Raw genomic sequence first — 14,788 nt, 5'->3', positions numbered from 1 at the left:
TTAGGTATACTTGCCTGGCTTGAGTTCACTTATAATTAATCATCTTCCTTCTCTAGGTAGCAAAAACATTCATGTTTTTGTCTCTGTGTGCTAGCATTAAACTGTGTGTTAAAAAAGGAATAGCACAGGCACAGAAAAGGGCAGGTGGCTGCCAGCAACTTCTCTGTGTCACATCCCGAAGTCCGATCCGAGGGTGTCGTTAGGCTCAGATCTATATGTTTGTTAGTGGCAGGTGTGCGGGGGAGTCTGGAAAGTGGTGACACATGGCTTCCCTGTTTGCAGGTGAAGGTGGGATCTGGAAGAAAAAGCATCTTTGCGCAGAAGATGGCAGCGAGAAGAGCTGCTGAAAAGGCAGCCGCAGCTCCCTCTGCTGCCGAGTGCCTGCGGAGCAGATCAGCTGCTCCGGATGCCCCGGGTCCTGAGGGATCGGCAGGAGAGGCACCTCTCTCCAGCGTCAGGGGTGGTAAGCGGAGAAGGTTCTGCTTTTCCAGCCTACCGTGTTTACATAGCCTTAGTAACCATAACATCAGTGCACCTTGTCTTTAAATTAGGGTAGTGCTGTTGTCCCCAGTTTAGGAATCTTAAGGTCACTTGGAATGCCTGTGATGTGACAAGGATTTGAATTGTTCTGAAACTCAAATCAACATTCTAAAAATCGGGTTAACTTTCTCACCGATTTCCACTTTGCTTCACACAGGGCCAGAAAGATTTATTTTTCAAGGTTTTTGTCCTCCTTTTCCTCTCTATTCATTATATGTAAAGTTTCTCTTGTTTCATTGATGGTTTCCAAAATTTTAGGAAGAGAGTGGTTCTTACGTCTGAAGGTGTTTGAGATCACTGTGATGCAGGTTCCTACTCCTGCCTAGAAGCTGAAAGCTCAGTCTTCCGTCACCAGATCCGCTGCTGTGAGACTGTGGCTTTGCTCCATAAGGAATGCTGTGAGGCAGTGCTGATGAGTCAGTGCCACCTCCAACAGTTACTTGTCTGACAGCAACATGATGAGGAAAGTTGAAACCAATTCAACTGGTACCAGCATCTCCAGGCTTTTTTGTTTTTGCTTTTCGTCTTGGGCAGTCCTTTTTGCTTAGGACCACCAAGTGTCTGGGTTTTTCCCTGACACCCTATTTTTCACATTGAAATAGAGGCAAGATGTCGTTTGAGGGTCATCGCCATTTGGCTAAGATTTCTGTCTGCACTGACCCCTGTCACAGAATTGGTAAGAGAACCCCGAGATGTGCAGTGCTGTGTGTGCACAAATCCATTGTCCAGGTCAATATGCTGTGCTTACTGTATGTCCTGTTACAATTGTGCACGTGTACTTCTGTCTGAGAAATCTCAAAGGGAAATACAGCAGCCCTGTAGCTGTGGTCCTCTTGAAGTAGAGTGCTTCTAAAAGGCAATAGCACAACAGAGGGATCAGAAAATGGCTTGGCCTTCTCAGCAAGATTGTTGTGGCAGGATCACTAGAAGCAAGAGGAGAAGGGGAACTCCATTTCTTGTAGTAACAAAGTGTTTGTGCTCGGTAACCCTCAGCTTAGTTGTTGATGGTGGGAAGCTTATGGAATCTTTTACCGGGTCACTCTGGCCTCTCGTCTTTCTGCTCAATATGCAAGAGAACTGCTGTGGAAATGACATCAGAGCTTGCTGATGTTATGATGAGTGTCATTACTGCTGTTTGAACAGGGGTTTGTTGCTTTCAGGATTGGCTGGTTTAGGGTCATAGGGATGTTCCAAGTCACTAGATGGAGCATATCAACAGAACATAAGGAATAAAACCACTAAGTCAAGTCTTTCTATAGTGGGCTACAGGACAGCTGGAGGGTCTCACTGACCAAAGGAGCGTGTTATGCATTAAAAGAAATGAGCCTTTGTAAAGGATTTAGGTCAGGTGATAAAGGAGACTTGATTTTATTCAGGGTAGGAAAAATGCACTCTCACTTCCCCTCCTCCCCAGGAAATTTTAGTATTTTTAACCCTTAGAAGTAAATAGAGGACATTGTTAGAAGCAAACATGCCTGTGTTGGGAATGGATTCTGTATCACTTCAGAAACTCGGTTACATAAAAATATTAATTCTGTCTCAACAGATTTTTACTAGGTTGTGGTTCACCTGACATACAAATGTGGGTTTGGGTTTTCTTGGGCAGAGGAAGAGTCTAGCATTCGCCAGCTTGGAAGAACACTCTGACTCATCAGCTGTGAATTGTGCTCCAGTTTACCTTTTCTTGCTGTTGCTTTGCATTAAAGAAACAAAATTCCTTTCCCCCCTTCCTAAAGAAACAAGGTGAAAATGACATTTTGTTTTGACATGGGATGAAAACCCAGTTATTTTAGTTTTGTTTGAAGCTAAACTAAACTTCTCCTATTTTACCTTGGCTATCAGTGTAAAAAAAAAAATAGTAGTTATGTAAGCCTGGTAATGACAAAATTAAGATATATTCATAATGCTGTAGACACTTAAATCGCTAACTGCTTTCTCTGCTGGATCTTTTAGATAAAGCTGGTGACTTTTTGACTTCTCAGCGGCCTTGTCTCATAACGGGAGAGGGTCTTGGAAGACAAAAGAGTGAGCAGGAAGCTCAAGCTATTCACAAAGAGAACTTGGAGAAGCTGCGGTCCATGTCTGAGGAGGAGATCCTGCAGGAGCAGGAAAAGCTTCTGGCTCAGCTGGGTATGTGCTTCCCAGTGTGAATTCTCCTAAAGGTGTGGAAGTTCACTGAATGTGTAGGTGTCCTGAAGTCTTACCAGATTTACAGATCAAAGATGGGAGCTTGGGATTCCCGCTTGTTGCTATGTGGATAATCTAGCTTCCGTGTCATGTCAGTAGCTTATGAGTAAGAATTAAGTGTGAAGGAATTAAAGAGCGCTTGTTCCTTCTTGAGAGGAGTCTTAGCTTAAGTCTGTTCTGTCTCTCCTTTGCTGTGGGATGAGGTGGTCCAAGCACTTTGTTACTTTGCATATCAAATCATATATATGTATTGAGGTCCTAAAATGTAATTCTCTGAAGCAGATAAGAAAGCAGAGCTATTGTTAGGATGGCCATAGCAATGCTGAAGTGAGCGAGAGCCCTTGGTCTTCTCCTCCAAAATACCTAAGGCTTGGGCCAGAACTGTCAGTACCGAGATAGGGGAAACGTGGGTGTGTGAGAGATTTCAATTCGAATCTCTGCTTGGTAGAGCAGAAGAACTCACAACTAGTCTTGAACTTCTTGAAAAAGTGTTTTAATTACCTGGCTGTTGGGTGCAGGGTTCTGGTCTCTGGTTTGGAGCCCTGTTCACAGTGGTGCTCTGGGAATTTCTGTCACTAACAGCTGATGACAAGATGGAGGAGAACCCTGAGTGTGGTATGTTTGATAAGACTGTGTGTGATCTAGGGCACTGTAAAACTTGTTGGCGTTGGTTTTAATGATTTTGTATGCTCAAGAAGAGCAGATGCAGGTGGCAAACAAATGCTCATAATTTCAGATTCTCGAGCATCAAATTTGGGTGTGAGTGACGTTTTAGATACGTAAGTTTCTTGTGGGTTTAGCTTAAAGATCGTATTAATGATCTTCATTGCAAGCAATGTGGGTATAACTGGAAAGGTGGCAAAGGAACTGTTCAAAATAACTGCAGACAGAATCTTTAGGCACATCCTGCATTCAGAGAGCTAAGCTCTCCAAGCTACCAGAGGTGAAAAAAACCCTCTTTTTTGTTTAACTTCACTGTTTATAACAATGGCATATGTACAAAAAATGTCTTGTTTATGCACCTGTGACTGATCTGTGATCTTTACTCCTTGTCCCTGCCACTCCATCCTTTGGGATATTAGTGAATACTTGGGGAGTTCAAAAAGGATAGGATGAATTTTACATACTTTTGAACAATAAATTATTTTGTAAAACAATATATTAGTTTATATGTCGTATGGGTTAAAATTGTAGTCTTTGAGGCCTTAAGGAAACTGGGAGTAACTTTAGCATTCTCGAAATACCTGTGGTTAGGGAATTATGCACGATGAAGCAACTCCTAAACTGAATTGCTGGCTTACAGATGAACTTGGGAACTGGACAGGCACAGAGATGTGAATTAAAGAGACTTTTTCTCCATATTCAAGAGTGTGAAATGATTTGTGGCTGTTTAATGCTGCCCACTCTCTGAATTAACCTCTTAGTTATGAAGCAGATGAGACTCCATGGTGTGAAGTATGAGGATGGGTGGGCAATTCCATGCTGGGCAGCGTCTTCAGGGTCTTACTGTTGATACTGTTCTGGTTTTTGCTCATGGAGGCTCTGGGCAGGAGTAGGCTTACTTTCTGACATACCATGCACAGATTGACGTAATTGTTGACTTGCTTGTCATTATTTGCGTGAAATGATGAAATCATGAATACAGTCTTTTCCTTGCTGTGTATAGTGAAGTATGAGAAAGTGAGAGCTCTGCTTGCATTCAGGAAAAAATGTGGGTGCTTTAATGAGACTGGGCTGAATGCCTCTCCCTCTCCAAGGGAGGTTTAAAATGCATCATGAAGAGAGTGTGCAGCAATCACAAGTGTGGGATAGATCCCTGCATCCTCTTTGAACTGTTTCAGAGACATAGGAGTCATTTTCTTTTTGGAATGACTTCTCTCAGGTACAGAGCATGTCTGAATTGCTTGTCCTTTGTCCTCCAGAGAATAAATAACCAATGTAGGTGTTACATTCTGTTACTTTAAACATCTCTGACACTGCTTATTGGAGTATCTCTGTGCCTTTTAGAGACACAATACACAGGCTCTTAGTATTTACCTCTGACATAAGCATCCCAACGCCATCTTCTAGATGGAGAATATTCAGAGAGAAGGTGAGCTCCATCAAAAATGGTGTGGGATTTCTGTAGCAGATCTGAAAGTAAAATGATGATATTCTGACATTTTCCTATTTTAGAGCCATAGGAATATTATCAGTCCTTCAAACCACCCGTACCTCCCATGTGTTCCTCTTTTCCTCCAAAGCCTGAAGAGAATGGCCACGTCTGTTTTTTGGACGTTGTCAGACCATAATCGACTCTCAGGATGGGGAGTCAGTTCAGAACAAACAAGATCTCCTTCTCCTAACATATCTAGACCATGCACTGCAGCTCTAGTGCAATTTAATGAAAAGCAGGTAATTCTTTTTGTGGTGTCTGTTCAGTGTATTCTTGTAGCATTCAGATTGATGCTACTGAGCTGTCCACAGGCAGGGTAGGCAAACTGTCAGACCTGGGTTCCTTCCATAAATAACAGACCAGAATTTTCTCCGCAATGGATAGTCTTGTTTGGATGTGCCTTCTCAGTGGCAGTGAAGGGGAAAGAAACAATTACCTCTTTTTTTTGTAGGTTGAGAGAATAACTAGAATTTTTGTTGTTGCTTTACCTTGAAAGACATTTATTAGCTCTTTTTCTGGTGTCACCACTCGGTTGTACCCAGCTTGTGTGCTGAAGAGATCATAAAGCAGTTAAGTGCCTCAGTTTGAAAAGAAGTGACAGTTGGTACAGACGAAGAGGGCATGTGAAATGGGAATGAAAAGGCTAAAACATAAATAGCAGGAGCTATAGGCGTATCAAGTATTTTGAGACTTTCTGTCACTTCTCTGTCTGTCTCTTTGTCAGTGCTTGCAGATTCCAGTTTAGTTGCTTTCTTAAAGTCACGACGTGGTGGCAATGAAGGCCAGAAAAAGGAATTAAAAATGGAACAGAACAGACTGGAGCAGTTTGTGGAATCTCTGCCTGTGGCTCAGCATGGTGTAGGATCATCTCGTGCCATGCAGGAGTCGGGTCTGGAAGAATCTGTAAGGAAGGAAGAGAATATGAAGGTAGAAATCGCAGGTAGGAAACAAAGTGCATGTTAATGTTCTGAGCATAAATGTAAGGTTTGTATGGTGTTTGCATCAACCCAGATTGGATTGATGTGGCACTAGATAACTTCTAGTTATGCAACTCAGTATTTTATCATGCTATTGAAAAAATACATATATTATGGTTTCAAGAAAGAACGTCTCTCTGTTATTCCTAGCTGGGCCCCATAGATTAGAAGGGTTATGCAGTATGTAACGGAGGTGAGCTATTCAGTGGGAAGCCTTGCTTTGTTTTTGAAATTTGTTCTGAGATGTCTGAAGGGAAAACGTGTTTTTAAACAGTAGACATCATTGCTCTTTTGTTCAGTCATGTGAGCAGGGAAATACAAGTGTGTGGTAGTGGAATTCAGCTGCTGCTTGAATAATTTCTTTTAACTGGGACAGGTTGGGGACAAGAGGGTTTTGGGTACGTAAGAGTTAGTGATTTGCTCGCAGGATAGCATGGAGGTGATGATCAGTCTCACTTCAGGAAAATTGCTCATATAATGCATGTCTGTCTTACCATAGAAAATAAGTGTGTTCCCCTTAAGCTTCTGCTCATGTAGCAGTCCTCACTGAAGTTTTTGCTTTAGCCATTTCTTTTTCTCTGTTGTGATTTTAGGCTCCCATTCTCATCTTCCCCACACTTCTGTTCATAGCATGTCTCTGTTCCTCGTTAGCATGCTTCTCCCGCAATTTCATATGTCTCTTTGGCTGTCTCCAACTCTTGGTCCTCTCTTCTGATGTATTCTTTGTGTCGCAGTGCGACGTGCAGACTGGTTGAAGAGGTCTTTGAATCACTCCTGGATTTCGACTTCATGTTTGCAAGAGACAAAAACTCAGTTGATGAGAGGCATGAGTCTGTGAGTGTGTGTGTGTGCATGTGCAGGAGAAGGAAAGCTGATTAGCCTCTTACTGAGGAAAACACTTCATTGAACAGTTCTTTTGCTGTTTCTCCCCAAGTTTTACTTTTCCACAAAGCCATCTTAAGCAAGAGGACTATTTGTAGTACTTTTTAGTTCCAGAACAACTGAGTGCACAAGTAGCACCAGATTAAGTGACATTTTACTCGTCTGGGAGCAATAGAAGTGGTTTGTTCAGCCTATAAAGGCTGAACAAGATTGTAATAGTGCTCTTGGGAATAGCTCAGTATTCAGAGTATCGTGTGCTGACAACATCTTCTGCTTCCCATGCAAGACTGCACAGGAACGGAGAAGAGGACTTCTCCCAGGATATTTGAAATAACAAAGAAATGATGAGCTGGAACACAGTTATAAAACCAAGGGAAGCCTTTCCAGCACTGGACCTTATGCCTCAGCCCATCTTGGCCAACAGGAGATGTAAAGTATTAATTTTGCATTAGCACTTCGTGTTGAGATTTTGCATCTCTGTGCTCACAAGTAAACTCATCATGAATAACCTAGCAGAAATGGTCATTCTGAATTTCCCCAAGGAGTGGATGGTGACACAAAGCATTGAGATTGCTCAAAAGTCAAACCTGTCTCTCTAATGAGATAAAAGGCTACTGTTTCTGATAAACAAGATGGTGAAGCTGTTATCCAGCAACTTATAATCTTATCAAATGGAGAAGTAAATTATGGCACCAAGACAAAAGAGGAAGCAAAGTAGAAAGGGAAGAGGTTGGTGGTAGCCTTTAACATAACTGAAGTCTGAAAAAGTTCAGTACAAATGTTGCATTCACACTGTCAGCTTGTGTTTCTCTAAAGGGATTTCTCAGTAACTGAACAATCTGCTGATGCCTTGGAATATGTATTAGTCTTTTTTTTTGTTGTCAAAATCATAATATTAAGGGCTGGTGGTAATATGCGTAATCCTATTCACAGAATGATTAACTTAACCCTATCAATTTAGCGGTTAATGGAGAAGGAGAAAACAATTTGTTGAATTACAAACGTCAATAGACTTCATTCTTTTTCTGTTGATTTCCTCTAGTTTTGCACCTAGCACCCACAAACACTCCACTTTCTTACATTTCAGATGCTTTTTCCTTCTCTTCAATTAAAAAGTGTGCTGAGCCTTTGGCTGTAATTCTGCAGAACAGCTTTCTGGCTGGGGAATATAACACTGTGCTTGGTTCCTTCTCTGACTCAATACCGCATTGATCATAAGGGTAAAGCTTCATCCTAGGAAGGATGAGTGCCCTTCCTGAAAGTTTATCTGCTAATTGGACAAAAGTAAAAGGTTAGGTTTTAGGTCCAGTTATCAGCAGGAAAAGATCTTATGAAAGAAAAGCATCTCACTGGGACTCATTGTTCCTTGCAAGAGAAGACCAGAACACTACGATTAATAGCTGCAATGCAAATGAGTTCTGGGCTGCTCTAGCAGTAGTGATGCTGCTGCTTTTCATGCCCACAGACTGCCCGTTCCTGTCCTTATGTGTGATATCTCTTGAGACAGCAAAGGCTCTTATCTCATCTCTTCTCATGCCAGTATGGGATAGTGTCCTAGTAGCAAAGCATTACTTTTCCTAGTGTTCAGATCTTTCCAGTTACATCTCTCCTGTCCCTTCACTTGTGAGATTCTTCCGCATGCTGATCTGTCTTTCCCAGGGCAACTCTTGTGAAGTCAGGCATAAATGTCTTGTTTCTCAAATTCTTTTAGTCAAAGCTCTTTATAAAGTTAAATCAGTCATTTCTTTCTTTAGTACTTACACCTTTGAAATTCTTGTTCAGCTGTCCAGTTTCCCCACTGTCCTGTTTCTCAAGCAAGCTGTGTAAATTTTCAGCTGTTTTGATCTTTTCTTCCCCAGCTTATCTCCTCAAGCATTTAGAGGGGGACAAGAATGAAAAGCAGCATCGCAAATGTGACGAAAGCATGAATAGTAGTGTTTGTGCTCTCTCCAGTGTATCTAGGCTGAAAGCAGACTGAATTCCAATAATTTGCTTGGACCTCTCTGCATTGATACTTTTGAATCATTTCACATCTCCGCTAACACCCTCCTCCTTGGATGATATTAGCTGGCTTTCAGAAAAGTAGAGCTGATACTATTTTTCTGCCCTGGTTCTGATCACTTTGCCATATTTGTGTCCTGACTTCTGTTCAACTTCTCGCAAATTAGCCTTGTCTGTGAATTTCATTACAGTGCTGTTTACTTCCTCTTCTAGCTCTCATGAAAGATGAAAACAGCTTTAAACCTTTGATGTTTATGCAGAAGCCAAAAGTCAGTTTGAAAATAATTTTCGTATTATTTTACATGAATCCTGTATTAGATGCAGTCTTTAAGCCAAGTAGATTGGCAAGGAGGGAATAGTATTTTCTTCATCCCTGGCTTGAAAGGTAAGACTGCCCTTTTTTTCCACCCCCTGCAAAGATGATGATCTGCCTGTGAAGCCCAAGAAGGAATGGATTCACATGGACAATGTGGAGTTTGAGAAGCTGGAATGGATGAAAGATTTGCCCTCACCCCGGCAGAAGAAAACCAAAAAGGTTTGAAAGCAGAAACTGATCACAGAATCACAGAATGTTAGGGGTTGGAAGGGACCTCTGTGGGTCATCTAGTCCAACCCTCCCGCCGAAGCAGGGTCACCTACAGCAGGCTGCAGAGGACCTCGTCCAGGCGGGTCTTGAATATCTCCAGAGAAGGAGACTCCACAACCTCTCTGGTTGAGAGCCTGTTCCAGTGCTCCATCACCCTCAGAGGGAAGAAGTTCTTCCTCATCTTCAGACGGAACTTCCTGTGCTTCAGTTTGTGCCCATTGCCCCTTGTCCTGTCGCTGGGCACTACCAAAAAGAGTTTGACCCCATCCTCCTGACACCCACCCTTCAGATATTTATAAGCATTTATAAGGTCCCCTCGCAGCCTTCTCTTCTTCGGGCTGAACAAGCCCAGCTCCCTCAGCCTCTCCTCGCAGGAGAGATGTTCCAGTCCCCTCACCATCCTCGTAGCCCTAAACTGATGTTTTTGATGTTTGTGTCTGGATCATGCCTCTCAGCAGTAACAGTTTTTAAGGCTTCTAAAACTAGTCCTCTGGTTACTCAGTCTGTAAGATTTCATCAAGCTGAGAGATTCCCCAGTTGCTTCCACAAGGATGATATGCAGTCAGTTCTGTCTGTAGTGCTCAAGAGAGCTAGGAAGTGAGAGTCTAGCAACTGTAATCTGGGGTGAAACAGGTGTGAAAGCTAAGAAAAAAGGAAAGAGGGGAGTAAATTTTTTGAAGAAATTGAGGCCTGACCTGGGGAGTTTTTGAACTGTCACCTTCCAGCAGTTGTTGTAAGAAGTGGTATTTTAAGCAATAATGGAGTGTAAGGTAATAGAAATAATCTTTTTCTCCCTCCACCCTTTTATTGTAGGGAATGCAAGCTCGATTCAGTTTAAAAGGAGAATTAATTCCTGCAGATGCTGATTTACCAACACATCTAGGCCTGCATCACCATGGAGAAGAGGCAGAGGTAGGTGTAATGTAGTAGAAAGGGCATGCCCATTTCCATTTACTGTGTTTGATTTGGCAGATTACTTTTGTGTCAATGATTTTTAGTGACAAAAACCTCAGGAAAGTGTGGATGGGTGATTTTCTTTCGAAACAAGCTCCTGAAGAGAAGTGACATGTGTCTGCATTAACTGCTTTACTTTCATAAAACTCCATTAATGCTTTTTCTCTTTAATTCCATCAAAGATCTGTGGTGTTGGAAAAGGTGCATATACATACTTTTCTTAAGAAGTTCAGTTTTCTCCTGTTGCATCAATGATTAGAATCTCTTTTGCAATTGCCACAAAGCAGCAAGTGATATTGCATTGCAGTTTATCTCCTGTTATGCAGTATTTTACAGTTAATTTTATTTTAAGGGACCTGTTTTTTACCTATAGCTGAGGTTTTCTGTTTGTTTGTTTTTTGTTTTTTTTTTCTCCCCCGCATTTAGAGGGCTGGTTATTCTCTCCAAGAGCTCTTTCATTTGTCTCGCAGCCAAGTTATTCAACAGAGGACACTGGCTCTACAGGTCTTGGGTCGTATTGTTCAAAAGGTAAGTTACTTTCATGGAATTCCTCCCCATAATTCAAGTTTCTGGTCAACCAGGGCCCATATTCTCTGGTACTAGTTGTTTGCTTTCTGCTGTTCAATGAAGGTGAGCAAAGTCACCAGCAGGGCATTGTTTTTTACTGAGGATGTCCTTACTGTTAGATTAATTGAGTGTTGGGATATAATAAACTGATTTTCAGGTTTCTCTGGAGGGAGGTGCTTCCAAGTGTTGTTCACCAGCAGTGCTGCAACTTCAGTTCTGTTGTTGCTTTGGACACAAGTTATTTTTTTGGCATTAGTTTTGTGACAAACCTGTTCCTGGCAATGACCCTTTCACTCCTGTTATCTGAGCCAGCTTCTTGATGTGCTGTTTCTGTAGGAGGTGAGAATGCACCAGCCTACTTGTAGAGTGATGTGCCAATAGCATAAAGCAAAATGAGTATTTACTTCTGTGAGCATTTCCACCTAACTCTTAGGGGAAGTGCTAACCTTCTCTCCAACAGCAGTGGAGGCAGAGAAGAAGAAATAATGTGGTCTTGAGAAAAGCGATGGGGCAGAACAGGGTAAAGTAAGAAGATGTGTCCAGACTTTAGAAAGAAAGGTTTCCTGCATTAAGGAACTGGAGTTGCATGCTTCTGTAGAGTGAAAGGAGGAGAAAATAAAGCACACACCCCCCCCCCCCGCACACAGTTTAGCTGCTTTGCAGTAGAAATGGGAAGAGGTAAACACGCAGAATGTTGAGATGTACCCACTTGAGATGAGACAGCTTAAACACTGGCTCTTGTGTGGCATACATTTCAGGCCAGGGCCGGAGAGTTTGCTTCCTCCTTGAAGGGCAGCATTGTCCGTCTGCTGCTTGACGCTGGGTTTCTCTTCTTGCTGCGCTTCTCACTGGATGATGCAGTGGATAATGTCATGGCAGCATCTGTTGGTGCTCTCCAGGCTCTGCTGGTGTCACTCGATGATGAGGTGAGACAATCAGTAAGTGCCTGGGTTTGATTTCATGCTGAGCTGTTTACAGGAATCAGAATGAGAAGACATAGTAGATAGCGTGAACAAAGGCTTGCTGCATATGTTAGCTTAATGGTCAATAGAAAGCCATTGCTGTGCTTTGGGACAGACAAGGGAGTGTGTTATCCCAGTTTGAGGAATTTAGACATCTCCTGTTTGAATTTGCTCTGCCTCTTGTTTAAATTCAGTGCAGGCTACCGAAGTTCTCTTCCTTTTGACATCTTTACAATCTAGGTCAGGCCACCACTAATGTATGAGTACAATTTAGTTTTTTCAGTATGGCCTCTTATGTTGGCTTCTTGCTTTGTAGTTTCCCTGCTTCTCAACAAATTAAATATTCTCCCTGCTTTCCCTTATGCCTCATAATGATGCTGTTTTCTTTTTCTCTCATTGTCCATTTTCTGCTGTTCTCATGTGCTTTTCTTACACTGATAAATAGCTAATTTTGCCTTCTCATATGTCTATTTTGTCCTTGATGACGCTTCTCCTGTTAGAAGGCTGAAACTACTTTTGGGTGTTCAGAGATACCAGAGGGCCCTGAGCAGCAAGATTAAGATGTCTTCCTGGTTGGGCAGAAGCAGTCCTTTATGGGCAAAGCATGCTGTGTTTCAGGTTCCCTCTATGAGAACTGCTCCTGTGTTAGACTGCAAAGGGGCTGGTGATGGAGAAGAATGGGTAGATCTCAGAAGCCCCCTGCAACTTGTCCCAGGCTTTTAGAGCTACCCCTAGTGGGAAGGCAAGAGAAATGAAGGACTGGATAGCTTTCTCCACATCTTGCTCCTTTTCTAAGCTATGAGTTTAATGGTGCTCTGCTAGATGAGTCCTACCCACCCATGGTAGGTAATTAACGCTATGAATTAGGTTCTTAATGTGCTTTTCTTTCTTCTGATGTTACTCTGGTTTATAACTGTCTGCAGTGCTCTGATTCTCAGATCAAAGCTTGTGGCATGATGTCTTGCATAAGTGGGGGATTGCTAACTCTCTCGGTGACAAAAGCAGCACTGTGAGTGCTGTGTCAGTATATTTCTAATTTGGAGAGTCCTTACTAGAGTCTTGTGCTGCTGAGTTTCAAAAGGTCTCTAAAGAAGGGACAGAGCTGGAAGTCTGGCCTTTTGCTCCAGGATTTGTAAGACAAACAAGATCTATCCCCACTATAAACACAGAAGATCGGTACACATAAAAATCATACTGTTGGAAGGTTTTGTTCATTCATCAGTGGCTATGGGAAGGAAGCACCTTTCTCTTTGTTTCCTTTGAAGACCCAGATACTGTCTTGCATTTTTTCTTCTCTTGGTGGAAGGAAGGCTGTAGTCCCAAACTTTGTGTTTCAGATGGACTCATAGCTTCCTCCCCTAAAGTCAGGTCTCTTCTGACCATATCGTTCACTCATTTACCAACTTTGTGTAATACAGCTTTTTTTTTTTTTTTTTTTTTTTTTTTTTTAAATGATGTCTGATAGTAACTTGCACTTCCTTGGTGCTTCCATTTGAAATTTTTCAAAACAGCTCAGGGTTTAGTTGGAGTCTGCCACTTGTTTTCTGACTAATGTGGTAGTTACTTCTGATTGTCAGTTCAGGAAATGGAAATGTAAAGCAGTTACTAAGTATTGCAAGCGTTTGATTTGCCTGTCTCATATTCTAAAACATTTTGGGGGAAGTAGGTCTGCTATGGGAGCAATCTGAAGAGTTGAAAGCTCACTTATTGCAGTATTGCCTTAGAACTGGAGAGAATCTGACACTGTCATTAGCTGTGAATGAAAAAGGTGTTTTTTAATTTCCTAAAGCTGAGGGGTGTTCAAACAAAACCCAAACATGAACAGATATGCGAGGCAGTCTTTATTTTAAAATACCAATGATTACATGATCATTTTGTATTATTTGTGACCTAGGTTGCACGCAGGTCCTGAAATAGGAATAGAGCCAACGAATGCCATTAAGCTGCATTTGTTACCTATGCATTGAATTTAATTCACCTCACAGAATCACAGAACGGTTTGTGTTCTTTGTCCTTCTATCTAATATAAATCTATCCTCTTTCAGTTTAAAGCCATTACCCCTCATCCTATTGCTACATACTCATGTAAAAAGTCCTTCTCCAGCTTTCTTGCAGGCCTCCTTCAGGTACTGGAAGGCCACAATAACGTCTCCCTGCACTCTTCTCCAGGCTGAACAACACCAACTCTTTCAGCCTGAACTCACAGCAGAGGTGCTTCAGCCCTCGGATCATTTTTGTGGCCTTCCTCTGGATCTGCTCCAGCAGGTCCATGTCTTTCCTGTGCTGAGAGCTCCAGAGCTGGATGCAGGACTCCAGGTGGAGTCACACCAGAGCAGAGTTACCGCACAGTAATTGGTTTTCATGGTTTTCCACGTGTGTGTGGGTCATAGGTTAAATTTTTTTCCCTGAAGAAGCATTGCATTCTACTTGTACATGTTTAGAATACCCTTTATTGTGCTCCTCTCTTCCTGGAGTTAGGTGGGAATCAGTAAAGCATTCCATAATTAAAAGCACCCTTGGACATTTTTGGTCTTCCATGATTTCTTTGTGACAGTTTTGTTTTACGTGCTTTACTCTCCTTATAGAAATATCTTGATTGGACTTTCTCTTGGTACCAAGGGATGTCTGTATTCCCCTTTGTCCCCAACAATGAGGAGGAAGAAGAGGAGGAAGAGGAAGAATTAAATGGAACAGAGAAGTCTCAAGATAAAAAGTTAAAGGATGAGAACAAGCCAGATCCAGATGTGGCCCGATATGATGTTGTAAAGGTAAGCACAGAGCTAGACCTGAAATCTTGTTAGGAAAATAGGCTCTGCACAGTGGCTGTGTGTGCTGTTGAAACGTCTCCCTTCCTGCGTATGCTAATAAGAACTCTGACCAAGAATTAGAACTCTCCCTTGGCTGTTGGATGTTAAGGTTTCTGTCATATATTACTAGGAGGTTAATTTTATTGATCTCTAAAAGTGTTGAGACTTGA

General features: G+C 42.1%; 1 protein-coding gene across 5 annotated transcripts in view; it reads left to right on the top strand.

Moving 5' to 3' along the window:
- RPAP1 (RNA polymerase II associated protein 1) overlaps window positions 1-14,788 on the top strand; it is a 45,154-nt gene that overhangs the window by 8,053 nt on the left and 22,313 nt on the right. For all 5 annotated transcript variants that reach the window (XM_075425167.1, XM_075425168.1, XM_075425169.1 and 2 more), the window contains exons 5-12: window positions 283-463; window positions 2,494-2,670; window positions 5,607-5,822; window positions 9,162-9,277; window positions 10,142-10,240; window positions 10,709-10,810; window positions 11,608-11,775; window positions 14,397-14,579. In XM_075425167.1, the coding sequence (XP_075281282.1) occupies window positions 283-463; window positions 2,494-2,670; window positions 5,607-5,822; window positions 9,162-9,277; window positions 10,142-10,240; window positions 10,709-10,810; window positions 11,608-11,775; window positions 14,397-14,579 (1,242 nt within the window). The remainder of the gene's footprint in view (window positions 1-282; window positions 464-2,493; window positions 2,671-5,606; window positions 5,823-9,161; window positions 9,278-10,141; window positions 10,241-10,708; window positions 10,811-11,607; window positions 11,776-14,396; window positions 14,580-14,788) is intronic.

Source organism: Opisthocomus hoazin, chromosome 7 (genome assembly GCF_030867145.1).
Source record: "Opisthocomus hoazin isolate bOpiHoa1 chromosome 7, bOpiHoa1.hap1, whole genome shotgun sequence".
NCBI lineage: Eukaryota > Metazoa > Chordata > Aves > Opisthocomiformes > Opisthocomidae > Opisthocomus > Opisthocomus hoazin.
The sequence above is the reverse complement of the archived record's forward strand: the minus strand, read 5'-3'. Positions and strand labels throughout refer to the sequence as shown.